Below are 27,323 nucleotides of genomic sequence, written 5' to 3' on the forward strand. Positions count from 1 at the left end.
ATAAGAAGAGAAGCAGTGATGGGAAACAGCCTGCGGTGTTGCTTGGCTTGCGTGCTCCCCTGCGGCGCCCTCGACGTCGTACGCATCGTCCACCTCGACGGCAACGTCGAAGAGTACAGCCGCCCGGTTCAAGCAGACAAGATCCTCTCCGCCAACCCTCACCACGTCCTGAGCACACCCTGCTCGCGAGGCGTGGCCGCCCGCAAGATACTGATCGTGTCGCCAGAGACCGAACTAAAACGGGGCCGAATCTACTTCCTCATCCCGGAGACAGCCGTGCTAGCGCTGGGGGAGAAGAAGAGGAAGGTATCGCGGAGGAAGCAGAAGCTGCAGAAGGAAGCGGAGAGAGAGATACACCTGGAGTCGAAGGCGGCGTGCCAACGCCGGTGGCGGAGCCGCCGCGTCGGCCTGTGGCGGCCGAACCTTGAGAGCATATCGGAGGACTGAAAAAAGACTGGCCTTTGTTTTTGTTCTTCTTCTTCTTTTGCATGGCTCAAAATGCTGATCAATTTCCAACCATGCGCATTCTTTCATTCATCCATGGCTTCTCACAAGATACAAAGAAGAGTGATTAGACGATACAAAGGCAGATCCTGCGTTTAGTTTTCAGGTTCATCTTCTCAAGTAAAATTAACAGTGAGAAGTGAAAGAAAACAAGAGACCACTTTTGATTCCTCAACTGTACATTTCAGAAGCTTTAAGAGAGGTGTGAATTTCAGTATCCAAATTTGTCATTTCATGCAGCTAATTTGGATCCTTCCTGGTTTATCCAAGTGATATTATAATTCTGAAGGTATCTGTCAGTTGATTACAAGCTAAATTCTCAGTATCATGGAGTGCCTACACTGTAAACTGACACTAGTAATCTTGTGTTTAGATAGAACATAGGGGACTTTACAGCAGGAATCAAGTAGTTAGAGAAGCCATGTTAATTTACTACTTTGCTACTGTAGTAATAAATAATAGGGTTAATTGCTACAGTTCTCATAGCCTGTACCACTTGCGACAAATTTGTTATGAGCTTTTGAAAATAACTAGTTTATGGTGGACGTGGACTATAAAATCATTTTATCAGACAAGTAAAAATCTTTTAAATATCTATTAACTGGAGAAGTGTGGGTATGCCTGATCATCTTTTATTTAGTTGCTCAGTTGTTTTCTCATTGGGAAGGGGAAGTGACAATGAACATGGCATAACGTTGTGTTGGATTGATGGTGGTGGTGGAAGCATTTGGACAATGAACATTACATGCTTTGGAACCTTTAGTTCCTACTTTATGATCTATATTTTGTCGATGAATCACTCTTAGAATCTCTTTATATTTTCTTTTTAAAATTTTTTGAAGGTGGAAAAATCTTTTATAACCTTACTTACAAGATAAGGTCAAGAAGATAAACAATAAGAATACTATAAGAAAATAATACAATCTTAAAGCTCTCTTTTGTACTTGCTTTCATTCGTATTCATTAGCTTTTTAGCGCTTATCTTGGTTGCTAAAACCTCCTTATTTTCCTTCTTATAGTCTTCGTATTTTGTTAGTAGTCTACTATTCTATGCCTCGCCGGTCAACTGAACACTTACGAAGTTAACTGATCTTGCAACTTCTTTAACCTTCTGTTTGTCAACAATATTTGAGTCGAGTGCACTTGCTCCCATTCAACTGTTTGGTCTCCCAATGGATACCAGAGTCAATTGATTTTGCTTTCACTCAGCAGTAGCTTGTAGACCATCTTGCTACGCCTGTTAATCTCTGTCAATCAACAATCTTCTTCTAATTTTCCTGCCAAACTATTAGTCGGTTGTTATTGTTCTTAATTGACTACTTAACCGAATCAATCACAAATAAAAATATTTTATTTGATAGCGAACCTACCTAAATTGACTAGCTAATCTAATCAACTAAATATTTAATTGAATGAATCATCACTAAAACTGAGTATAAGATTAAGTCCTCACCTAAGTCAAGTCTATCTAAAATTCAAAGTTAAAGTCACTTGTACACTTTTATCTCATGTAGACTTTTCTGCCAAGAGGTCATGCCTCCAAGACTTTCTTGTTTATTATCGGTTAGCCTTAATCTGTTAGGATTTTCGTTTGCCAATAGACTTTGCTACTATAACTTCCTTGTCTACTTGGTATCAATCAATTTTGACCTACCATGATTTTCATTTGTCTAACATCCAACAAATTTTGAATTGTGATCAGGACTTCCACTTGCTAAGCATGCACTATTGACTTGTTGAAACTTGTAATTGTCCAATATCTGATTAACTTAAACTTGTTGGAACTTCTACTTGCAAGCACTCAATCAATCTTGAATCGCTGAGACTTTTATTTGTCAAGCATCTGATCAACTTTGATATTTCAAAACTTTCACTTGCTAAGTATTCGATCAATCTTCACATATTGAAACTTCCACTTGTAAGCATTTAATCAATGTTGACTTGCCAAGACTTTCATGAAGACAACACTTGTTGAACTCTCCAATGTCAACACTATTGAACTTCTACCAATACCCATGGGATTTAATTCATTCTCAACACTTATTAAACATCATATATTGTCAACACTTGTTGCACTTCTCTGATATCCATACTATGATGATCTAACACTTCAACCAAATATGTCTTTAACCAAATATCAAAATACTTTGATCTAACGAGATCAAGCTGGAGTATTATTGCACCAACACGTGATAGATAAATGAAGAGGTTAAAAATATTGTCGAAGAATGCACCCCATATAATAATTTTTTAAAAAAATGCAATATAATTTTTTGAGTGGACAAGTAAAATACAACTAATTGGGATATAAAGCTAATAGATGAGAAAGATAAAAAGATGATTAGGCAAATGGACACGCTATCCTAATAAATCTATAAGAATCTAACCATCATAGACAAGGGACAAAAACTGGAATATAGGAATCTAACCATCACTCTCTAGATCTGCTCTCATCACAAACCATGTGAATAGGACACGTGTGGCCAGTTCTTGATAGCCACGTGTGCCCCATCATAAGGCAAACAATTTTAATTTGTAGAACAAACAGCTGGCAAGTGTGGCTTCAATTCATAATAAATAGCACATGCAATGAATGTATTATATATATAGCTGGGAGAATAATATAATCAATGCGAAAATAAATGTATATATGGACCACATTCAATTAAGAGTTCATATCCGTAGCATGCTTCAACCAGTACTGACTGTACTGATTGTAAGATACCAAGAGGAATAACAAAATACTTAATATCTTATTCGCCTTGGCTCATTGTCCTTTGCTACTTCTTAGTTGGCACAATGTATATTGCCAGCACTTATGTTTGTTTAGTTGGAGTGTTAGTAGATAGATAGAAGACAGGGTATTGGATATTAGTAGTCTGTCTCAAGCGATTAGTTGAATAGGAATATAGATAATAAAGGAAGTGTCCTATCTTAGAAGAGATAATAAAGGAAGAACCATTTGCTCGTACCTTCCAGACTGAGCAGAGCAAAGTCCCACCTCAAATGAGTCCTAAAGGTTCTAAACCACCTCAACCCATGTGACTTCCACCTCAGGCTAACGTGCATATACTTGCCTACCTCGGGTCGATCGGACTCCATGATCCAGTTTAAGCTGAACTACTACAGCATAGGCTGTAGATTACTGAACATTGCCAACCTCCAGATTAAGACTTGCACTCATCCAATTACGAGCTAACATTGTGGTCAAAACCTTATTATTAATAAAATTTTGTAAAATGATGTTATCTATGGTTTCCTGACAACAACAATAGTAATAATATTTATACTTAAATCCTTAGATCCATAATGATAACCAACTGATGACTGCTTCAAAAAGAGTTTCAATGGAAAGAAATTGTTCATTCTTTTATACTTCAACTTTAGTGAGCAAACAATACCTAGACACCATGTGGTTAGGAATTAGATAAACTGCAGTAGATAGATCAGAGGTGCAAAATTTACTAACAAGAGTTGACAGCTACAGCTAGTCTGGCTAGTTTCTAGTTAATTTAACATTTTAGAACTCCGAAGCTACGAGTTAGCACAGAATCTTTTTACCAACAGACAATAATTAGTTGATTATGATATAAAACTCCAATTAGCTGTCAGACTAAATTCTTTGTATGTGAACTAATAAAGAATACATGCCAACTAAAGCCCACTTTAAGCTGACAGTACTATATATCAATTAGTCTCGTAAGAATATAGTTAAGCATTATAGAAATATTTTACCAAAAAGATGACTCAGCTGGTAGGTACCATTTCCGTACTTGACTAGTTGGGTGAATCTTTTCCTCTTCCTCTTCTTCTTCCAAATGAATCATCTTCTTAATATTGTGGACTAATCCTGTGAGTTAGAAGAGAAACCATACAAGTACTTAATATCCATCCATAACATCTGCAGAAGCAAAAGATTACACGAAGGTGGCATAGGAGACATAAAGCTGAACTGCAAACATCAAGTGATTCCTCACAAATTCAATTTCGGCGAGTGGGATTAATAGAAGGCTTCATCTTCAAATAGCTAGACTTTGGCAAGAAAATAAAGGGCTACAAATATCATCACCATTGATCTATGCTACTTGATAAAAATAGTTTAATTGGTGATGCTTGATAAATTTATTAATGGCAGTCTGACAAACCTTCATACAACTGCCACCGCCTTTCAATCTTGAGCTGGACATGTTCTAGTTTTTATTAAACTATCAGATTTCTGCCACATAATAAACATATTAGTTTCTAATCCTAAGTGAAACTATGTAGGACAACTTATGTTTAGTGATATATGGAGTCTCAACATTGGAACAATTTCAGGAAATTTAAGAATGTGAAGGAACTAGTTAATTAGTTTGAACCTTTATATTCCAATAAACAATAGATGTGTGCTTCATAAACCAATTCACTTGAAAGAAATCATTCATTCTATTATGCTACATCTTTTGTGAACAAAAAATCCCATGAAAGTGAAGCTAGGGACAATGTGGTCCGAATATAGATAAACCACAATAAGAAAATTTGATTACAGGCATCATTTATTAAACAATGAGGGGGTCTCACAAAAGAAAATATCACAACTTTTCTACAGTGATACATAAAAGAAGATGCAATCACCTGACTACTGAACGCAGTTTATTTTTATAGCGTGGTCAGTCTAATATGTTTTTTGAAGAATCAATCAAGCTGAAATAGCTGCACCCTCTTTTTTGTTAAAACAAATAACTTCATCTGTTCAGGTACATCAATCAACAAGGAAAGAAAACAAGAAATTAGTTGACATGATGATTTATAGTAGTTCAGTAATTTGGATCTTTTTAACCCCTCATCTTAAATATCAATAAGATTATGTTACTTCACCAATAATCATTACAAGAACAGCAACCATCTTTAAAACAGTGGAACCTGTTATTGTCTCTAATTACTATCTCACGTTTGGTGATATCTGATATGAGTTTTATTGCCGCATGACAATCATTGCATATGCGAAGGTTTTTCACCACTCTGATTGTGTCTTCAGGTTCTGTGCTGATTAGACAAAAAGCAATTGCCAACTTTTCACTATGATGTCCAACTGAAAGCTCTTTCTCTTCCTCTTCTATGTCAAAGAGAACTACTTCTGTTGTTGGCATGTACCCCTTTTCTTTTAACTTCTTATCCAACTCATCAAGCTTAAAATAAACTTCTTTGGCCAGTGGATGCGATGTATCCCCTACATGGAACTCATGTATGATACCTTTCAACTCAACCCAACTACAACCAGGTGTCTTTTGTATTCCTTTTTCTTTCATGAGCAACCTCAACTTTGCAGAGTTATCCCATCTCCCATTTGCCGAATATATATTGGATAGCAGAACATAGTTCCCAGAGTTTTCAGGCTCTAAATAAATAAGTTTCTTCAACACATGCTCAGCCATTTTAGTGTCACGATGCAGCTTGCAGCCACCAAGCATGGCTCCCCAAACAACAGCATTAGCCTCCATAGGCATCTCATTGATCAACTGATATGCCACCTCTAGCAAACCTGCACGACAAAACAGATCAACCATACAACCATAGTGCTCAACTCTGGGTTTCAAAGAGTAGATGCTGCTTATGCTATTGAAAAATCGCTTGCCATCGTCCACTAGCCCAGTATGTGAACAACTGCAAAGCAGCCCAATGAAAGTGTTCTCATCAGGTTGAATTCCCATCTTCTCAAGTTGAGTGAAAAGACCAAATGACAGCTTCCCATGGCCAGTCATAGCAAGGCCGGAAATCATTGCATTCCAAACTATAAGGTCTTTTTCCACCATCCGCTTAAAGATACTCCAAGCTTGAGTAATACTTCCACATTTTGTATACATATCGATTAATGCTGTCCCTAATACAGGGTTCATAAGGAAGTCCTTTGCATCCATTAATTGACTTACTTGTTTGCCTAATTCAAGAGCTCCCAATTTGGCACAAGCTGAAAGCACCCCGACCATGGTATAGCAATCGGGTCTAACGTTGGCAGTTTGCATGTTAAAAAACAGGTCTAAGGCTTCTCGAGGAAGCCCATTAGATGAATACCCGCATATCATCGAACTCCAGCACACAACATCTTTTTCTTCCATCTCATCAAATACAACTTGAGCCTTGTTCATGCTTCCAAATTTAGCATACATGTTCACCAGTGAAGTGGCAACGAACAAATTCTTGTTCAATCCATGGTCTTCCACGAATCTATGTATCCATTCCCCAGTCTTTGAGTCCCCTAACTGTGAACAAGCTGTCAGTATCCTGACCAAAGTAAAACTATCCGGTGCTAAACCCGCAGACAACAACCTTCTGAACATGTTGATGGCCTCCTCCAGCCTCCCATCAGTAAGATATACGCTAATAATCGAAGTCCAAGAAACAACATTTCTAACAGGCATTTCCTCGAACAGCCTCTCGGCGTAATCCAGGAAGCCACATCTTCCGTAAAAGGAGATCAAACTCGTCTTGACGAAGACATCTTCCTCAAGCCCCGCTTTTAGAACATGGGCGTGTATCTGCATTCCAAGTCCAGTGTGCAGAAGCCTCGCGCAGGCCTTGAGGACTAAAGGCACCGTGAAGTTGTCGGGCGATGGACCTTCCTGCCTCATGAGGGCGAAGGAACGGGCGGCGTCTTCCATTTGTTCGACGGAGACGAGGCCTCGAATAATGGTGTTCCACAGAAAGATGTTGTGCAATTGATGGGCGGCGCGGAAGAGGAGGAGAGCATGGGAGGATTGATCAACATCGAAGTAGGAGGCGAGGAGAAGACAGAGGAGGTGTGAGTTATGGGCGAGGCCGAGGCGGAGGGCGCGGGCATGGATGGGCTTGGGAAGGTTGCGTCGTCGAGGTAGGAGGAGGAGACGCTCAAGGTCGGACGCAGGGGAGGCTAAAGATTCTGTGCGGGAGACGGCGGGGACGGCGGCGGCCATTTCCCGGCAAAAGTATAAATGACTTCTGCTTCGTATGCATGTGTATTAGTTTCGTCTAACGTTTGCTGCCTAATTATGGAATATACGGATCTCATTTTCTCAACTGGTTATAGATTTTTCGGCAATTTACAATTTACTGAATTGCGGAATCAGATTTTAATAATAACTATAGCCGTCAAGGTGGGTTAGACCCGCCGGATTGGCCCGCTCCGTTAAGTAATTTAGACGGATTGGATTGAAATTTTATCAGCTCATTTTAAGATGGGTTCAGATGAATTGACCCGTCTAGGCCCGCGACCCGCGTGGGTTGGTCCGCAGCGGGCTTGGGTTGACCCGCCGATTGAGAAAATTTATTTATTTATTTTAAATTTTAAAATTAAAATAGAAAACTCAATGAGTTAATGGGGTTGATCCATTTAAATTACAATTCAAACTTAAAAATTATAATTCAAACTTTAAAATTTCAACTTAATGAATTTAAATTATAATTCAAACTCTTAAAATTTTTAATATTTTTTTATTTTTAACAGGCCCGTCGGTTGGCTCGCCAAACCCACAATTCGCCTTGAGTTGGATTGGATCGAAGATTTCCCAATCCGTCAAGTTAGTGGGTCGGCCCGCCCCGCCCCGTCATATGATGGATCCGCCATGAGTTGCCCCGCCCCCCATAGGTTGACCCATTTGACAGCTCTAGTAATAACTAAAATATACGGCAATTTCTTGAACTGCATAGATAATTTTGCAAAATATCCAAATTCCGAAGGCGGTTTTCAAATTGTCAAAATGTGTAACCTCTACTCTGTGCATTTACCATTTTACCCTTTATAAAAATCTCATGCGTGATCACGTGATCGTCTGAAGCAAAAGATCCATCCAAATTGCATTTGCATTTTCTCGGAGAAAGTTGTGTTTGTCCGAATCAAAGGCGACGATTAGCGAATGGTACAATTTATTTTTTGACGAACAGCGTAAGAAATTTTTTGACGAATGGTCATCTTCTGCTGCTTGGAAAAGGGGAAGGAAGAGAAGTAGAGAAACATCGGATTGGTGCATAATATTTTCCAACGAACGGTGTAGGTTCTGTTAGATTTGAGAGGTATCCTAAAGTAATCGCTTTACGGTTATACTATTTATTGGATAAATAGCAAATTCACTGTTTGAGTGCATATTCCATATGTATTTGATTTGATCTTAAACTCAAATACTGAATGTCCGCAATACGATTCATAACATGAGAGAATTTATGATTGGATCACAACTAGTGAGCATCTCTATATGTGCAATTATGAATGTATTGAAACTATCCCTAGTCGAGGAATTGATGAGTACAGATGTCATAGATTCTGTTGAGACTAGCACGTTTAGACTCCTTGGTTAACCAAGCAGCCGATCTCACTGCTAGAGACATTGGATGTTGAGAGTTAAACGTGAATGCTGGTTAAAGGTAACCAGTTCATTGGAGTGACCTACCTTGAGGCTTCATATGATTCTATTCATATGTCAATGAAGATTTCAGTGCAGCTTAAGTGCGAGTTTCCTTTGACTTGAGATATTCAAGTCACCTTAGTCATGGAGGCTTATACTTTGACATCTTAAACAAACATCTCCGAGAAGGTGTGGATCCGAGATGATTGGGTATAAGTCAAAATATTCGAAGGTGTTTGAATAGCCCACAGAGGATTCACCGCTCCTTTAAAAAGGAGACGTATACTCTGCGGTCGCTTGTCAGGATTGTTATTAAAAGTCTTTGGTCAAAGCATTACATATCAAAAATATGGTACTCTTAGACACATGTACAAGTAACTTGAATCCACAAAATAAGAAAGTAGCTTGGGCTAGGTGTGACATAGTCAGCCTAGTGGGGACCGACACATAGATCATGTCCTGAATCAAGCGAGTATAAGACGGTGAAAGGAACGAGACACATTTAATTGGAGCTGCTGAAGGGTTTAAAAATATTTTGGAATTAATCATTGATTTTTCGGTCAATTGGGGATCATGATGTACTACTAGGTTCCACTCATGATCATTCCGTAATTAATAATTAATTACAGACGACCAACATAACCGAGAACCTATTGGGTCACACGCACTACAAGTTCTCCAAAGGACTTAAAACGAGTTTGAAATTAGATTCTCAGAATAAGAGAAATAAAGTCTGATTGGATCAGACAAAGAACAAAATGATGGAATTCGTCTTATGAAAACGAAATGAACGAAACTGATTTCGTTCAAATCGGAGGTCGTTTGATTATTGAACTAAGCAAACCAAGATTGAACCCGATTTGCTACAGTAGCAGTCCGGTTCGCTACAGTATTTGAGTTAATTCTGGTTCAGCCCAAACCCTAATCCTTCCCGTTCACTCTGTCAATGTCGATTAAACCCTAATCGCAATATAAGCTACTGTAGCTCCTCAAAACAAAGTGATCGCTATTTGGAACAGAGGCACGTGATCAGGAACCCAGTTTATCGTCTTCCCATGTCGTGTCGCTTCCCCCCCCTCCCCCGCACCGTGCCACTTTTCCCCGTGTCGTGACGCCTCCCTCCTCCACGCTGCTCGCAAGAGAAGACACGAGTGCGCGAAACCCTAGCACGCGTGAGGATCGCGAGCAAAATAGGGCAAATTGGGTGTGGCGCTGTGGCTGGCTGATCGTTAGCGTGATGGCGCCACTGGACTCTGCCGCCTGCTTCACCGATCGAGGCAGAAGAGAGGGAAACTCCTAGCAGAAAAGAGGGAAACTCCTAACTGCCGCTAGCCCTTCGCCTCTGTTGGGATGTATACCAGAATCCTAGCTATCTATGTAAATAAACATTCTGAAATAAGAATCACATTTGGTCAATGTTTGCATTTAGTTTTTATGCAAGTGTCCATTTAATCTATATTGTAGATAAACATGGTGTGCGGAGTCACACACAGAAGACCATGTTATCAGTTCCTTATAGATTACAAACAGTGTTCACAACCAAGATGAATTGGACAAACCATTGGATTGGTTGTAGTGTAATTTGGTCTTAGTCTGTCTTGACTATAGAATTACACTAGTACACTCAGTGTGTATTGAGCAGGACCATCTGAGGATTGTTCGATTTATACTGACTATATAATCGAACTAAACCTCTGTTGCTATGAATGTACATGCTCTTAATCCCTATATAATAACAAGCACATGTACTTAGTATATACTTCCTTGATTCATCAAAGGGTGAGATTTAGAGCGATAGATCAAAAGGCCCGATGAGTTGGGAAGTAGTATTATGTACATGGTGTGTTGTTGATTATAGAAGGAAACTGTGTCCTATAATCTAGGCTGATGATGTCCCCTTGAGGAGCTCATAAAGGATTATCATGTAAACCCTGCAGGTGGACTCAGATCCGCATGATAACAAAGGATGAGTGGTACTACTCTCGGAATCAGAAGTTAATTAAATTCGAGTTGTCAGTAACTCATTTAATTAACGGACATACGATATCTTAAACACAGGGAGATTAATGTACTTATAGTAAGAAGGAGTCCATACTATAATATGGGATTGGTGCGGTAGTGCAATAATAACTCTCTAGTGGAATGAGTTATTATTGATGGGCTTGAAGTTGGGTGTTCAGGGAGAACATAGGAAGCCCAAGTCCATCAGGAGGCCAAAACCAATTTCTCCTCTAGGTCCCTGCTGTAGCCTCTGGATAAAATCTCGTATCCACCTAAGAAAATTATATGAAATTTTGGATAGAAAATTTTAAGAATTTCTGAAATTATTTTTCCGGAGAAAAATTCTGTTAAGAAATTCTGATTAAAATTTCCGTTACGAAATTATTAATTTTCTTCCGCAGAGAAAATTAATTATGATTTTTCTAATCAAATCTGGATGAGATTTGATTTGATTAGAATCATAATTTTATTTCTTCCGCAGACAAAATTAATTATGATTTTTCTAATCAAATCTGGATGAGATTTGATTTGATTAGAATCATAATTTTATCTCTTCCGCAGACAAAATTGGTTATGATTTTTCTAATCAAATCTGGATAAGAAGATTTGATTTGATTATAATCATACCAAATTTTGTGAGATGGCTAAGCTATAAAAGAGGAGGCTTGCAAAGGAAAAAATCACAACTGAGCAAATTTTTCTCCCCTCCTTGTGCTAGGGCTGGCCACATACCTTCCCTCCTTGTGAAGGGTCGGCTTCCCTCCTCCTCTTCTATTCTTCTTCTCTTTAGAGCCGGCAGCCCCTAAGGAGTTCTTCTTCCCTTACTCCCCTAGGGCCGGCTCCTCTTCTCCTCTTCTAGCTCTTCTAGGGCCGGCGCCCTCTATTTTCCCCTTAGGGTCGGCGGCCAAGAAGAAGGAGGAAGGAGAAGCAAAAGAAAAAGAAAGAAAGGGTTGGTTCATTGCTTGCTTGCCATCGGAGTAAAGAGACTTGGTGGAATCATCTCGAAGGATCGTTGCCCACACAACGTTCGAGAAGAGGAGAGGAATACAGCAGAAGATCGAGAGGTCTTCAACTCCTTCTAGACATCTCGTAAAGAAGAGGTATAATTTAATATTTCCGCTATAATTAAGTTATCCCTTTTATCCCGGATCCTGTAAACCAAACACAAGAGCCCAATGATCTAAATGCGTTGATCAAACCTTGGTTTGATTAACTATGAGGGCAACTTGAAATCATTTCCGGAAAATTTTTGTTCTGCAAGAATTCATCGGAACGGTTTTTCAAGACTTTCCCATCAGCCTCTTCTTCACTGTTGTCGTTGCTCGCCACAGAGGAGGAGAAGATGCCAAAGATCGCCACCTATCTTTGCTACGCAAGCGTCTGCCGGAGAAGCGAGGTGCTGAAACCCTAGAATCTGGTTGCCTAGCACTCCCTGATCGCATCGTCGACCTGAGTTTCCTCCTCCCATCGCCGATCCTTGGATGTGAGCAGAACCGTGTGAGGTTCTATTTTGGTGGTGTGGGTGAGGTTCTTCTTCTGTTCGTGTTTGGCTACATGGGAGAAAAGGGAGAAGGTTGTTGATTGTTTTAGGGTTTTACTATCGGAATTCGTGGTTCGATTGTTCAAAATTATTTTCAACTATCGGATAAGTTTTTCGATCGTTGCCAATCAACTTCGATCATCTGACGATGGTCTGCCAATTTTTTGGGAGCTTGTGAAGCTTTCGAAGAACGTTCCATCAACGCCGAAAAGGTTCCTATAATTTATCCTAAATCGGCGGTCAATGGTTGACCACTAAAAACTACACCAAGAATACGATTTTCGGTGATAGTTAGAAAGTCCCAGAATAATCGCGACAAACGTTGTTGCGAGATTTCCAGAATAAAGCTTCTCTTGATTCGATTATCATTGATCATTGGCTAGTACCAAAGATGATGACGCGACTCGTAGCTTCCGAAGTCGTCCGGACGAGAGCTTGTCGTTGATCATCAGTTGAGGCGAGACTTCGACGAGTACCGCTCGATTGATGCCAACTCCGCTCAACGTCATCATCTGCAAGGTATGCGTTTAGAATAATTTATTATTCTATAAAAATTTTAATTTTCTGTCATGTCTTGTACGCTGTTTATTTCCTGCTTTGCATGCGTGTATTGTGTAATAATTAGCTTTAATTATCTATTTATTTCTGCTGTGCACATTTGTGAAACGTGTAAACATGCGCATTGTACCGGGACGATCCCAACAAATTCATCTCTGGTGAAAGTTCACAAGTTAAAATTGTCACTCTAGTAGTTTCATTTCTGATGAACTTTTGAACTTATTGTATATGGGAAAGGCAATCAGAGAAAACCTAACAAATGTAGCTTTGGTATAGCTTCTTCTCTAGCGAACAGTTCAGTTTATGTATTCGACAATCTTCAAGGTGTAGCTACTCTAGACCACACACCTCCCTCCTGACGTTTAAGTTGAAACTGACAAAACCTAGCTCCAGGCAGTAGCTTTGCCGGTTCTCTGTTATTGTATTAGAGCAAGGGGTGGGTGTAAGCAACTGTAACATTATCTTGAAATATTTCAAATAGTCGTTAAGTTTTGTGACCAATATTCCAGATAATCTGTAAACTGCTAGTACCTCAGTAGAATTTTGATATGTGGTCAAATAAGTCTAAAATTAGGTCAAAGTAATATTTAATGTGTGTGTCTAAGTGTACAGGATTTAAAAGAACACACGTGTTCCAAATGACAAACCTTGGCAGAAGATGAAAGTGAGCAAAAAGGATGACACGAGAAAGGAACCAATGGGCTCAGTGCATTCGAGGTACAAGGAGCTACGGAAGAGTACTTCGGCAGAGCGAGAAGGACACACAGGAGTGAACCGGAAGGGCTCAGTGCATCCGAGGGACGAGAAGTTGGAAGGAAGACTGTACAAGGTGACCAAGGTAGAACGGAGGAGGATAATGGTCAACACAAGGTTGACCATTCCAGGCGCTCAAATCCATTTCGAGTGCCTCAGAATCCAAGCGCCCAGATCCATTCCGAGCATCTGGATATCCAATCCAGCTCAGCGCGACCGTTGCCTACATGGATCAAGATAGAGTCCACGTTAGTAGAATCCAAGCGCTCAGATTGGAAAGTGTTAGTGAGAGCCCTAGAGCCAATCATGTGATGATTGATGTATGGACTCATTGTATCATATTTCTATATATTTATAAAATTATTTATTTATGGTTATTATACTTACTTGTATTGGTGCCAAATAACTAAGTATAATGACGTCCTTGAGTAGATGGTTCGTATCTATATCAATCGATTGGTTGAATCGATAGTGAGATGATATAGAGAACACTACTCTTAATAATTCCTAGTCAAGTATTAACATTCAGGGACAATGTTAATGCGATGAGACTAGCATGTAGGTCAACACGATGACTTGATCTCATAAGTCATGGATATGAGATATCAAGTTGACACATGGGTATGCATTGGAGAATGTATACTGAATGACCCGCCATGAGAAAGTATCATGGATCGTTATATGAGTGTCATATACTTTCTCATGTGGTTATTAGTATGACTATTAGTCCTTGGACCTGAAGTCACCATGGTTCCCAACATAAGGAGTTGCGTACTTTGGCTTCGTCAAACGTCACCCGTAAATGGGTGGACTATAAAGGCGATTACCGGGTATGTAACAAATTATGTGGAGGGATGTGAGTGATGTAGATGGGATCTATCCCTCCTATATAACGGGAGTGATATCATAGTTCTTGATAGAGTGAGACCACTAAAGTGCATGACCATGCCCAAATGAGTCAATATGAGATATTGAGCTCATTTGATTAGAGTGAGTCTACTTGGAGTTCAAGACATAGATTGATTAGAGGATGACACGGTCTATGCCTCGGTTTGATCAATCATGATATCAAGGATAGAAGGACATGGTCACATATTGTGAGAGTCACAATTAGTAGTCACAATGGTGATGTTGGATCTCAACATTCTTGTAACTTGGGTAGCAATGATGTGTTGCTAGATACCGCTCATTGTTTATGTTTCTAAATTGGTTTAGAAGCATTGCCAACGTTACAAGAACCTATAGGGTCACACACAAAGGGCAATTAGATGGAGATTAGGTTCATATGATGAACCAAGAGGATTAGATTCATGTGATGAATCAAATTGGATTAAGTGTAATCCAAACTAGACTAGTTGAGTTGATTTGATCAACCTTGGGAGATTAGGAAGTCAAGTTTGACTTGACTTGAGAAGGAAGACTTAATGGTCAAGTTTGACTTGACTTGATGATGGTCAAGTTTGACTTGACTTTATGCCACGTCATGGTCAAGTTTGACTTGACTTTATGCCATGTCATGGTCAAGGTTGACTTGACTTATGCCACCTCATGGTCAATGTTTGACTTGACCAAATGACTTCAAGGTGAGGTGGCATAAATGATGGCCAATGATGATGCTCCACATCATCAAGGGATGCCACCTCATGGGGGTTACAAATAGGTTGTAACTCATGGCATTAATGGAGTTTTTGTAACTTCCTCTCCTTGATAATGTGGTCGGCCACATTAGTGTGCATGAAGGAAATTCATTTTTCCATTCAAGTGTATTTAAGCCTTCTTCTTCCTCAAGCTCTTCTCTTCTCCCTCTCCCTCTCCCCTTGGCCGAAACTCCCTAAGGAGTGCTAGCACACTCAAGAGTTTTTGGTCTCCATCTACTTGTCCGTGTGGATACTTGTAGAGGGGAGTACACTTGACTCCCTCGAGATCCGACGATCGCAAGGACGAGCGGGATACGCGAAGGGCACGCATCGAGGGTAAAACTCTCTTCATGTAGATCTAAAGTAGATTTAGGATAAAAATGAGTATGTGAAATTTTTTGTTTTCGCACGGATCCTTTGGCATGGGTTTCCGGGGTTTCCGCAACACAAAAGTGATTTTTACGGCCGGAAAAACCCAACAGAAAGAAGTCATCTATAGCCGTTAGCGGACCATTGCTAGAGTGAATTGCGTTAAACGAATCTAGGCACTTAAAAGGTTTCTAGGCGCTTGGAAGTGTTACGTCAGCACAACAGTCAGATCGAGGTAAAGACTATAAATAGACTGAAGGTCGAAGAAGAAAGCATACACTTGATTTTAATTATCTTCTATTTGTTATAGTCTGTGCTCAACCGTTGTATAAGAGACTTCTCCACCTCCGAGTCATTTCCAAAGGAGATCTTAATAGAGTTGTTCATAGTCTTGGACTAACAACCCAAGGGTTGTAACCAAGTACATTCTATGCCTCTTCATTTTTATGTTTAAGTTAATTTCCAATTAATATGTGTACCCTTGTTAATTAATTGGCAAGAGAAATATATTGATTATTATTGCAGGTCATTATTCATGTCTCCCCTCTAGCAATCCATGAATCACTTTCGCTGCGCCATCAATTGGTATCAGAGTCGGACCGCTCAGAAGGACTAACCGCCAACTCAGCAACTAAATCAAGGAGGAATGGCCAGATCAAACATCCACCTACTGAAGTTCGAGGGTGAATTCACAATCTAAAAAAATAAAATGGAGGTATTTTTAAAATAGATTTTGAAATAATGATTTGTATTAAACATGGTTTCAAAGTGCCTAGGAATAAGGATGAAGAAGAAATCAATGAACAATGATGGACCAAAAAGCAATGAGATGATTCATAAGCTAATGGTAAGGCAGAGTCCCATCTTCTTAATGTGTTACTTGTATAGGAGCTTAACTGGATAGGCCACTATGACTCAACCAAAGACTTCTAGAAAAATTGCTAGAACTATACGAGGAGACCTCAAAAATAAAGCTAGTCAGAAGGGATTTGTTGAGGAAACAATTAACTCATCTTCGACTAAAAAAGGGAGAAACGGTGGCGCAACTACATGAGAAGCTAAAAGAGATAATCATCGGTCTCAATAACCTTAGAGAGATAGTTACAAATCGAGATACTCTCAGATATGCATTGAATACATTTCCAAGAATCCAAGAGTGGACATCAATAGTGGACTTATATTACATTTCGAAGAACTTGGAGGTAAGCATGTTAGAAGAATTATTTTTGACCTTGGAATGACATGAATCTCGATGTGCATGATTTAAAGACATAGAACAACCAAACAACAACGTCGCTCTGCAAGCTAAGAAGGGTGATCAAATTTTGACACATCCTTAAAGATGGATGAAGAAGCATACCTGGTAAGAAAAATGAACAAATTTTTTATATCTAACAAGTTTAATAAGAAACACGCCTCAAGATTGCTAAGAAAGGAGAAAAGAAAAGTAAGGTGCTTCAATTATAATGAAGAAGGTCACATCAAGGATAACTGCCCCAAACTCAAAAAAATAATCAAAGAAAAGGGGAAAGAAAAGACAAAGCCCAAACATAAAAAATTAAAAGCAACTTGGGATGACTCTTCATAAGATTCGGAGTTCGAATAAATAGTGGGGCTTGCATTGATGGTACCACATCAAGAAGAGTCAGAAAGCTCGGCATGAAGCGACGAAAGCAATAGAGCAAGGGAGCTTCAATTGAAAAATCCAAAACGGTAAGTGAGATACATAACCTGCCTTCTTATCAACTTTACGACACAATTAAAATGTTATCTAGATCATTTTATAAAGTTAGGAAGAAATACATGAATTTAAAATGAATGAATCTTGAGCTAAAAAATAAATTAGCTAGTACATGCCCTAAGGAAGAATATAAAAAATTAACAACTGAAAATTTAAGACTAAGGGACCAGGTAGATTCCTTAAAAACATCCATAAGAAAATTTTCAACTGGTTTAAATAAGTTGTATAAAGGATCAAAATATAATTATAAAAATTTTAGAGGCCAAATTAAAAAATATCAAAATTATTTATTTTAGAAAAATATTTCATAAATCTAGTATGTTGAAATTGATTTTTGATTTCAAAATCAATTTTAACTACTTAAAAATTTTATAGGATAGTCAATCAAGAAAATTTTGCCCCCTTTTTCTAATGGTTGACTCAATATGTAAAATAATTCTTCAGAATATTCTGTATGGAATTTTCATGAAAATTATTTTTTTATAAAATTATGACATGTTCTCTATCAATATATAAAATTTTAAAATTTTTGAATGATTGATTTTTTTCAATAATTATCAAATTAAATCATATTTTTTGAAATTAAAAAATTAATTAAAATAAATTTTCAATGAAAAATTAATTTTCCATGATTAAAGATATTATGTTCTATATCTAGTAAAAATTTTAGAAATTTTTATAATCTAAATAATTTTTTTTATATAGCCCTAATTTTTTTTGCTATTTTCAACAAGAGGAGAAATAGAAATTTAGAAATAAATAAAGGGGGAGATAAAATATTTAATTTTTAACTTATTTGCATTTTACTTGCTTTATTTTTATTTATTCATCTATCCTAATTTTAGAGGCCAAATTAAAAAAATATCAAAATTATTTATTTTAGAAAAATATTTCATAAATCTAGTATGTTGAAATTGATTTTGGATTTCAAAATCAATTTTAACTACGTAAAAATTTTATAGGATAGTCCATCAAGAAAATTTTGCCCCCTTTTTCTAATGGTTGACTCAATATGTAAAATAATTCTTCAGAATATTCTGTATGGAATTTTCATGAAAATTATTTTTTTATAATGATATGTTCTCTATCAACATATAAAATTTTAAAATTTTTGAATGATTGAATTTTTTTTCAATAATTATCAAATTAAATCATATTTTTTGAAATTAAAAAATTAATTAAAATAAATTTTCAATGAAAAATTAATTTTTCATGATTAAAGATATTATGTTCTATATCTAGTAAAAATTTTAGAAATTTTTATAATCTGAATAATTAGTATCAATTTTTTTTATATAGCACTATTTTTTTTGCTATTGTCATCAGGAGGAGAAATAGAAATTTAGACATAAATATAGGGGGAGATAAAATATTTAATTTTTAACTTATTTGCATTTTACTTGCTTTATTTTTATTTATTCATCTATCCTAATTTTAAAGGCCAAATTAAAAAAATATCATAAATCTAGTATGTTGAAATTGATTTTGGATTTCAAAATCAATTTTAATTACTTAAAAATTTTTTAGGATAGTCAATCAAGAAAATTTTGCCCCCTTTTTCTAATGGTTGACTGAATATGTAAAATAATTCTTCAGAATATTCTGTATAAAATTTTTATGAAAATTATTTTTTTATAAAAATATGACATGTTCTCTATCAACATATAAAATTTTAAAATTTTTAAATGATTGATTTTTTTTTCAATAATTATCAAATTAAATCATATTTTTTGAAATTAAAAAATTAATTAAAATAAATTTTCAATGAAAAATTAATTTTCCATGATTAAAGATATTATGTTCTATATCTAGTAAAAATTTTAGAAATTTTTATAATCTGAATAATTAGTATCATTTTTTTTATATAGCCCTAATTTTTTTGCTATTGTCAACAGGAGGAGAAATAGAAATTTAGACATAAATAAAGGGGAGATAAAATATTTAATTTTTTAACTTATTTGCATTTTACTTGCTTTATTTTTATTTATTCATTTATCCTAATTTTAAACTTAGTTTGACCAACATAAAAAAGAACGAGATTATTAGTATCCTAGTGGAATTTTAATGTGTGGTCAAATAAATTTGAAATTAGGTCAAAGTCATGTTTAATGCATGTGTCTAAGTGTACAAGGACTTAAGAGAACACACATATTCTAGATGGTGAACTTGTAGGGATCTATATGCACGTAAAATAAATTTTAACCACATAAACACAGCAAAAAAAGGATCCCTCCAGAGATCCAAGTGAAAACCATACTCGTTTTATGGATTCTATCTACTGGAATCGAGGTTATACCTTCGATACGAGCCCTTTGCAATCCCGACAGCAACTATTGCCTTCAAAGGTTGGTGGATCTCAGCGCGATCAGTGCGTTCGTGCCTCCACGGTATCCACACGAACACCGAGATGGAGAGGAACAAAATTATGGTGCTAGCCACAAATGAGGTTCAATCAAGGAGGTAGAAGGGAAGAGGAAGAAGATCACGTTGAGCAGCAATGCAGCAGCCCCTCTCATAAAAGCCTCTTAGTAGCAGCACCGATCACAAAAGCCTCTCACCCCCTTTTATATACAATCATTGAATATGAAGGGTTTTGGCTTTTGGTATTCCATGGAATTAATACCTCATTAATCTCATCTTAAATGATCATACAACCCTCTTAATGATGAGTCTCATGATGTGCGTAGGATGTATACTATGTATTTATGCTTTATTTGCACATCTTTCTGAGTTTATTGCTTAATTCTTGTGTACATTGCATCCCATATTCATGCATTTAGGCACATATCTTACATTTCCTAGTTCGGAGATCTGCTCGTGTTTTTATATGTTTCAGGGTGGAAAATGGAGCAAAAACGGGTAAAAACGGAGTACCCATTGAAGACAAGGCAAGACAGGGCCGTGCCTCATAGGCACGGCCGTGTCTCTCAGCCTCCTGGCCGTGTTTCAAAGGGCACGGGCGTGTGCCCAAACAGAAGACCATCAAGTCCAGGCCGTGCCTCACAGGCACGGCCGTGCCAACACTTCCCCTCAGCAGCAGCCAGAGGCCGTGTCTCACAGACACGGCCGTGCTTCAAAACAGAATCCAGCCAAGTCATGGCCGTGCCTCACAGGCACGGCCGTGTCTCCATCCAGAAGGAAGCCACTGCTGTTGGCCGTGCCTACCAGGCACGGCCGTGTGCCAAAACAGAAGGGTCCAAGCAGCTGGCCGTGTCTCAAACACACGGCCGTGTCCAGCAAATGAGGAGAAGACAGGCTTAGGCCGTGCCTCACAGGCACGGCCGTGCCTTCAAACAGAAGGGAGACAAGTCTGGACCGTGCCCCAGAGGCACGGCCGTGCCCCAGAACAGAGGCTTGACTGCCTTCGGCCGTGCCCCCAAAGCACGGCCGTGCCTCCTCCTGTGCCCGACGCCCACACGGGGCCGTGCCTCCCAGGCACGGCCGTGTGCACGGGGGCGTGCTGCATTCGTGACCTGCACTATAAATAGGTCCTTATTGAGACCTAGGAAAGGGGGGAGACCTTGGAGAGCCACCGGAGCTGTTCTAGAGCCACCGACGCCTGTTTCGGAGCGAGATTCGACGATCCATCCACCGATCCGACTGCTCCAGTCCATCCTCATCCCATCTACGCCGAGATTGCAGTCCAAGGAGGAAGATAAGTCTCATTTCTGCATTTCTTTGTTTTATCTTTGGATTGAGATGTACTCTTTCCTTCCTTTGGTTTGTAACCTCCACGCTATGGAGTAGATTCCCTAGATTCTAGGATGTAGGATGAATCAGATGTAATGGATGATTGTATTTGGATTTGATTAATCTACCATTTTCTATGATATAACTGTTTATTGCTTTGTGGATTTGTGCTTGTGCTTGATGATAAATTGTGTGTGTGTGAATCCATGAGGGTAGGAATTGATTATGTATTGAGGAATCATTAGGCCGTACACCGGGGCGCTTCGTAACACGGGGAATGCCTTGAACCGGGCGAGTTCCGAGGGGTTTCTTAATGCGTAGTTAAATTCTTATGAGGGATAGTTAGCGGTCATTCGTTGTTGGGGAGAGATCCGTCAAAAGATATCCTGTGACAGGGGATAGGGTTCTTTTAGTACTCCGGGGCGCCTGAGTGACACGGGAATGCCTTGAACCGGGCTTCTAGAACCATTTCAAACCGACAACGAGTGACGTAAGAACACCAATGCATTAATTCGAGGATACCTGACGAGGTTGAATTGGATAAATTGGTTAACATCCCTACAATTGAACAATTATTGAGGAAAGGTAGAGGATCCAAGTCAATCAATCCATACTCTGAGGAGTCCGAAGTCCTAGGATCGTTTCACCACAAGTGTCACAGTCGATCCCTTTCTCCGATTTCTAGGATAAAGTACTTTAGAACACTCCCATCTCCCCCACACAACTCATGCTCAATATTCTCTCCACCTTATTGTGCTAGATCTAGTAAGTAATTCCACGGTCCCTGTGGATTCGATCTTTTTATTACTTGACGACATTCCGTATACTTGCGGAACGCTATCAAGTTTTTGGCGCCGTTGCCGGGGATCGTGCGCAATTATTTACTAATTTAGCACATTAAGTTTTTCTTTTATTTTCACGGCCATGGTGGTCAAGAGGTTCAGGAACATGAACAGAGTGGGGAAGGAGGACTTCGACGAGCACATGAGACGGCTGGGGAGGTTGTCCCACCCCAATCTGTTGCCGTTGGTGGCTTACTATTACAGGAAAGACGAGAAGCTGCTGGTCACCGGCTACGCCGCCAAGCGAAGCTTGGCCAACATTCTCCATGATCCTCAATCGTCAAAGCTCGACTGGTGCACTCGATTGAGATCGTGAAAGGAGTCGCCAAAGCGCTGAATTACCTCTACGAAGAGCTCCAGATGCTGAAGCGTGCCCCACGGCCACCTGAAATCCACCAACGTCCTTCTCGACGAGTCCTTCCAGCCACTGCTGACCGACTTCGCCTTTATCCCTGTGACGAACCCGGCGCACGCCGCCCAGTTCATGGCGGCGTTCCAGTGCCCGGAGTACAAGAACAGGAGAGAACGAGCAAGAAGAGCGACGTCTGGAACCTGGGCATGCTGATCCTGGAAATCCTGACGGGCAAAGCGCCGGCGACGGAGAAGGGCGGCGCGGACTCGGCCTGGTGAGCTCCACCCCTCGGGGAGAGTGGGCCAGCAAGGTGCTCGACGGCGAGATGAAGGTGAAGGCGACGGCGACGGCGCAGGAAGAAATGGTCAAGCTGCTGCAGGTCGGATTGGATTGCTGCGAGGAAGATGTAGAGAAGAGGTGCGAGCTGGAAGAAGCCCTCGACAGGATCGAAGTGCTGAGGGAAGAGGGAGGAGCTGGAGGATCGACTCATTGACATCGATCGATCGACTGAGATCATAAACAAGTTTGGTGAGTTTCAAATTCGAGGAGAGATGATGCATGGATTTGTAACGAACGCAGTAATGCAAGAGGCATGGCTGAAGAAATTTTCCTTGATCTTTCTCGTGATGTTCTAGGATCCACAAACATATTACATTACATGTTTTTTTTCCCCTAATATATTTAGCTATTTTCAAACAATAATAATATTTGATGAGATTTTAAAACGATTTAAATTTGTAAGCTTTGTGTTTAAAATTGGATGGTCATGTCATTGTACATGTGTGTGTATAATGTATATTGATATTTCGATTTAAAAATATATAATTCTATTATTGTCATTGTTTCATCTCATGTTTTTGGATGTTTTAGTAGGGATAAGTAAAAATTTAGTTAAATTGAATAAATCAATCAAATCGAATCGAATTTAAAATTTTAATTTATTTATTTTAAAATTTTGATTATTTTTCTAAAAAATTTATCGATTAATTTGGTTCTATTTTGATTTTAAAATTTCTTATTTAATTAAATCAAATAAATCGAAATCGAAATAAACAAATAATTTATAAATTCCTAAATAAGTAAACTTATAAATTCTTAACTAGTTGGTAATTTTTTATAATATTTAAAAAATTTGATTAATTAATTGATATTTTAGTGGATTGGTTTGTTTTATTTTTATTTAAAAATTTGGTCGATTTTATTAGCTTAAAAAAATTTGATTTGATTCGATTTTGATTAATTTAGTTAGATTCGATTCAATTTTTCAAAATTAAAAATCAAGACACTTTTTTTTAAAAAAAAAACTCTTAATGATGTCCCACCATATATTTTCTATAAAAAATATCTTTTTTTTTTACAATATCATCTTTAGTAGCTATGACAATAACGGCTACTAAAAATTATATATTTTATTTTAATCAAAATTATTATTTATTATAAATGAGGAAGTATATAAGGGTTACATTTGATATTTATTTGACTCGAGCAATATAGACTTTGTGTGGCAGGTTCTTAACCCAATCAACGTAGATTCGAGTCACTTAAAATTTTGACTACATCCAGATTGGGTCAAGATGACCTTAGATTAGATCAACTATATCATTTTAAAACAGTTACAACAATTACCTAATAAGTTGCTACACAATTGTAACTGAATTCTAAATAATAAAAATTTAAATACTAAATCTTAAAATCTTAAATATTACTATATTAAAATACTTACTATTAACTCGATTAAAATTATTTAAATTTCATCTAAATCATTTTAAATCATTAAAATCACTTTAATACAATAATATTAGATTATCTATTACATGATGTAAGACCTAATTGTAATTACTACAACAACACTAAACATAAGGATATTTTTAAAATGGAATATATAAAAATTCATTAAATATGAGACCTCTTTTAATTTTTGTCCTATTTTTAATGAAGTTTATGAAAGTCTAAATTAAAGAGTAAACAAATATAGTAAATTATAAAGACGTTTCCAAAAAAGAAGTTGAAGTTTAGGGTAAAATGAAAATTTCTTATTCTTTTTATTAATATTAAAACCCAAACGGATATGCTTTCACCGCTAAATCGATATCGGCTGCATTTTCTTATCGCTCATTCGCTTTCACTCTTCTGCTAGGGTTTCTGAATCGTCAGGTAAAAGTTCGTAAGCCACAATCTCGTACTTTTCCCTGCCATTTTACAGCATTCAATTTTTATTTTTTTGGTTAGAGAATAAGGAATTTTAATGCTATTCCGCCTGATGACGATGAGTTAAACCGCATTCAATTCCGTTGTGTTTATGGTTGTTTCTTCTTTGGATGCTTGGTATGAGGATCTGTGGCTTTGTCTTGTTTTGTTTGTTCATCACTTGGCATATCACTTGTTTGTTAGTTTGCCTCAATGGCCTCGTCGTCGTAAATACTCTCGCGGTTGGAGCTCTTTGATTGAATTGCACTTGCTGATGAGGTCGTCAGATTATGGCGTTCATCTGTGAAGATTTATGGACTAAATTAATACCTGTTACTTTAATGCTTAATGTTGGTGGCTATTGTTCGAATGATTTTCAACATTTACAGTGCTAATACTTTGAATCAATATTTACGATGAATGTGTTCGAATTGTTGGAGTTGAATCAGCTAGTTCACTTTTTGATACTTTTGTTACTAATACTTTTTGTTCTTTGAGGAAAATTTTACAAGGGTACTTCTTAATTGCAAGTTCTACTGCTGTACTGACTCTAAAATCACCAATGCTTTGTCGTCAATTTGTTCACTAGTTATGTCGTAGGATATTACACTAATTGGTGCTTATTGATTTGTCATCTCTTGTTACCTTTTGCGAATGAATCCTTATTTTTGGCATGCCATCAAATTCATTTTCTTGGCTGAATACCTTTGAGGATTAATTGCTAAATCTATTACATACTTTCTGTAACTTTTAACAAATGAATCATGTCTCTTAAAAAAATAATTGATTACTTACCTTATAATTTTTAACAAATCTATCACATTGTAAAAAATGACTAATTTATCATGTCAATATAAAGACGTAACAAATCTATTAAAATTCCATTAAAAATAAGATAATCAATGATATAAACTAATTGAGATATAATATGAAAGATCATGTAGATCAAAAATAATGAGTTAATGGAATTTGCCTATGTGTTTACATTTTATATAGTACATGATAGATTAATTATTTTTAAAGTACACAATATATTTGTTAAAAGTTATCAAATATTTAATAGATTTGTTATTTTTTGAAAATTTATGTTCAAATTTGTTTGAATTTACAAAGTACATGATAGATTTAGCAATTAACCGTAACTCTAACATAACAATGTTTTGGTGTACCATCGCTGAAGATTATAATAGGAGATCAAACTGGATGCAAGTGTTACCATGACTGAATAGCATTTTAGGCATGCCATCAATACTGCAGTTGTTGATGCTTTTCTATTTTTCAAGGTAAAATATTTTAGATTTCAAGTTTGATGGTTTCGCTATTCTGTCAATGAACTCCACCTTCCTCATATCATCCCTCATCATTTTTTTGACTTTAGCTACTAATTTTAATTTTATCATATTCAAATGAAAAAAGCTGCTGGAATTCCAGGTATTGCAGCCCTTGTTGCTCAATATAAATTAATGCTTTTATGCTTGTTGCTGATTACCAAATCCCACTAGGTGCAAATTAAGATTTGTATGCAGGCCTCCATAATTTTCTACTTCCGCATCCGAGTTTCTTGTTTTCAGCTCGTCAATTAAGAAGTTTGCTGCATTTCAGGAAATATTATAGTTCATATAGTTTTCTTTTTGGCTTTCCTTATGAGTATTCAATCTCAATTTAACATGTTAATCTTCCGATGTGTTTTTGGTGTTCCCTAGATTTTTTCATTGATTGTTATGAAATTTCCAGTAACTACTGAGTGTGCTGTGTATGGTAAAATAGTAATGAACGAGCCTATGAAATCGTCTCATTGCTTTTTTGATTGTAAAACAATAATTGATTTGCTGTGTGTTTGTTCTCCATCAAATGCACTTCTAACCTTTATTTTAATGTAACAGTTAACAGACTGAAGCTTATGGAAGCAAATGAGGATGAAATCTCAGTGCTACTTACAGAAATCAATGAGTCTCAGGAGAGCTCATTTGAGTTCTCAGACGATATTATCTCTTTACCGCCCGAGATGCTCAAATCGAACGAGAAGACAATTGTACTCACACCAGAAGAGGCGACATGGGTAGATTCCTGCTTTGCATTCGGTCCAGAATCATCGGACGATAAATGGATGGTACTTCGAGATGCCTTCCTTGATGCTCTAAACTCCTATCCAATTTATCATGAAACTCCATCTTCCGTCGTAGAGAGCAACGATGATAGCGTTCATGTTGAGGCAAGCAAGGTAATAGAACAACACGATGCCATGGATGATGACTTGCCTGAGGAGATGCAAACAGAACATGCTACCTCTGTCGATAAGAGTTCACATCTTACTGATATCAAGGCGCAAGACGATCATATCATACACCAAGATCCATCTACAGATACAGAAAACTCTAGTGACCGAGTTTCACCGCTGAAGAAGCTACTGAATCGCGCGAGAGTGTCTTCAAGGTTTGGGACCTTGAAACATCAGCTGAAGAAGAGGAAGACGAACTCATCACACAACTAAACAAGCTTCTAAGTGGAAGTAGGCTTCAGCAACCACCCAGGGATACCAGCTTATATTTGAGTGAAGAGAATGTGGATGAACTTATCGCGAACTTCTTCGATTTGTCTCTGAAGCCTTATGAGGATGAATGAACTATGCCATTGTATTACATAAGTTAGAGTCCCTGAATGGAAACACTAAGCTATTGTATTACATATGAGTTAGGCAGAGACCCTGAATGGAATAGGAGATGATACCATGTAGTGAGAGAGCAGTGGGGATGAACATGGTAGAGACTTTGTTCACTGCCCTTCATTTGCTAGCA

The 27,323-nt window shown here is 37.7% G+C and overlaps 3 protein-coding genes and 1 pseudogene across 3 annotated transcripts; 3 read left to right on the forward strand and 1 right to left on the reverse strand.

The window, feature by feature from the left end:
- Positions 1 to 712, forward strand: LOC141822350 (uncharacterized). Its single transcript, XM_074709795.1, has one exon. It carries the CDS (start codon positions 19 to 21, stop codon positions 445 to 447), a length of 429 nt encoding a protein of 142 aa, XP_074565896.1. The 5' UTR covers positions 1 to 18; the 3' UTR covers positions 448 to 712.
- Positions 713 to 5,346: 4,634 nt separating this feature from the next.
- Positions 5,347 to 7,463, reverse strand: LOC141815396 (putative pentatricopeptide repeat-containing protein At3g08820). The gene has a single exon (XM_074703349.1). It carries the CDS (start codon positions 7,431 to 7,433, stop codon positions 5,358 to 5,360), a length of 2,076 nt encoding a protein of 691 aa, XP_074559450.1. The 5' UTR covers positions 7,434 to 7,463; the 3' UTR covers positions 5,347 to 5,357.
- A 14,608-nt stretch (positions 7,464 to 22,071) lies between these two features.
- On the forward strand, positions 22,072 to 22,897 carry LOC141821564 (putative LRR receptor-like serine/threonine-protein kinase At4g31250). Its single transcript, XM_074708950.1, is given in 4 exon segments — positions 22,072 to 22,283; positions 22,359 to 22,498; positions 22,501 to 22,614; positions 22,617 to 22,897. Coding segments are annotated over 4 exon segments (684 nt in total). The 3' UTR covers positions 22,835 to 22,897.
- A 1,730-nt stretch (positions 22,898 to 24,627) lies between these two features.
- On the forward strand, positions 24,628 to 27,209 carry LOC141822348 (uncharacterized; annotated as a pseudogene).
- The last annotated feature ends 114 nt before the right edge of the window (positions 27,210 to 27,323 follow it).

Source organism: Curcuma longa, chromosome 2 (genome assembly GCF_044706935.1).
Source record: "Curcuma longa cultivar G26 ecotype Majalengka, Jawa Barat chromosome 2, ITB_CL_G26_1.1, whole genome shotgun sequence".
Classification (NCBI taxonomy): Eukaryota; Viridiplantae; Streptophyta; class Magnoliopsida; order Zingiberales; family Zingiberaceae; genus Curcuma; species Curcuma longa.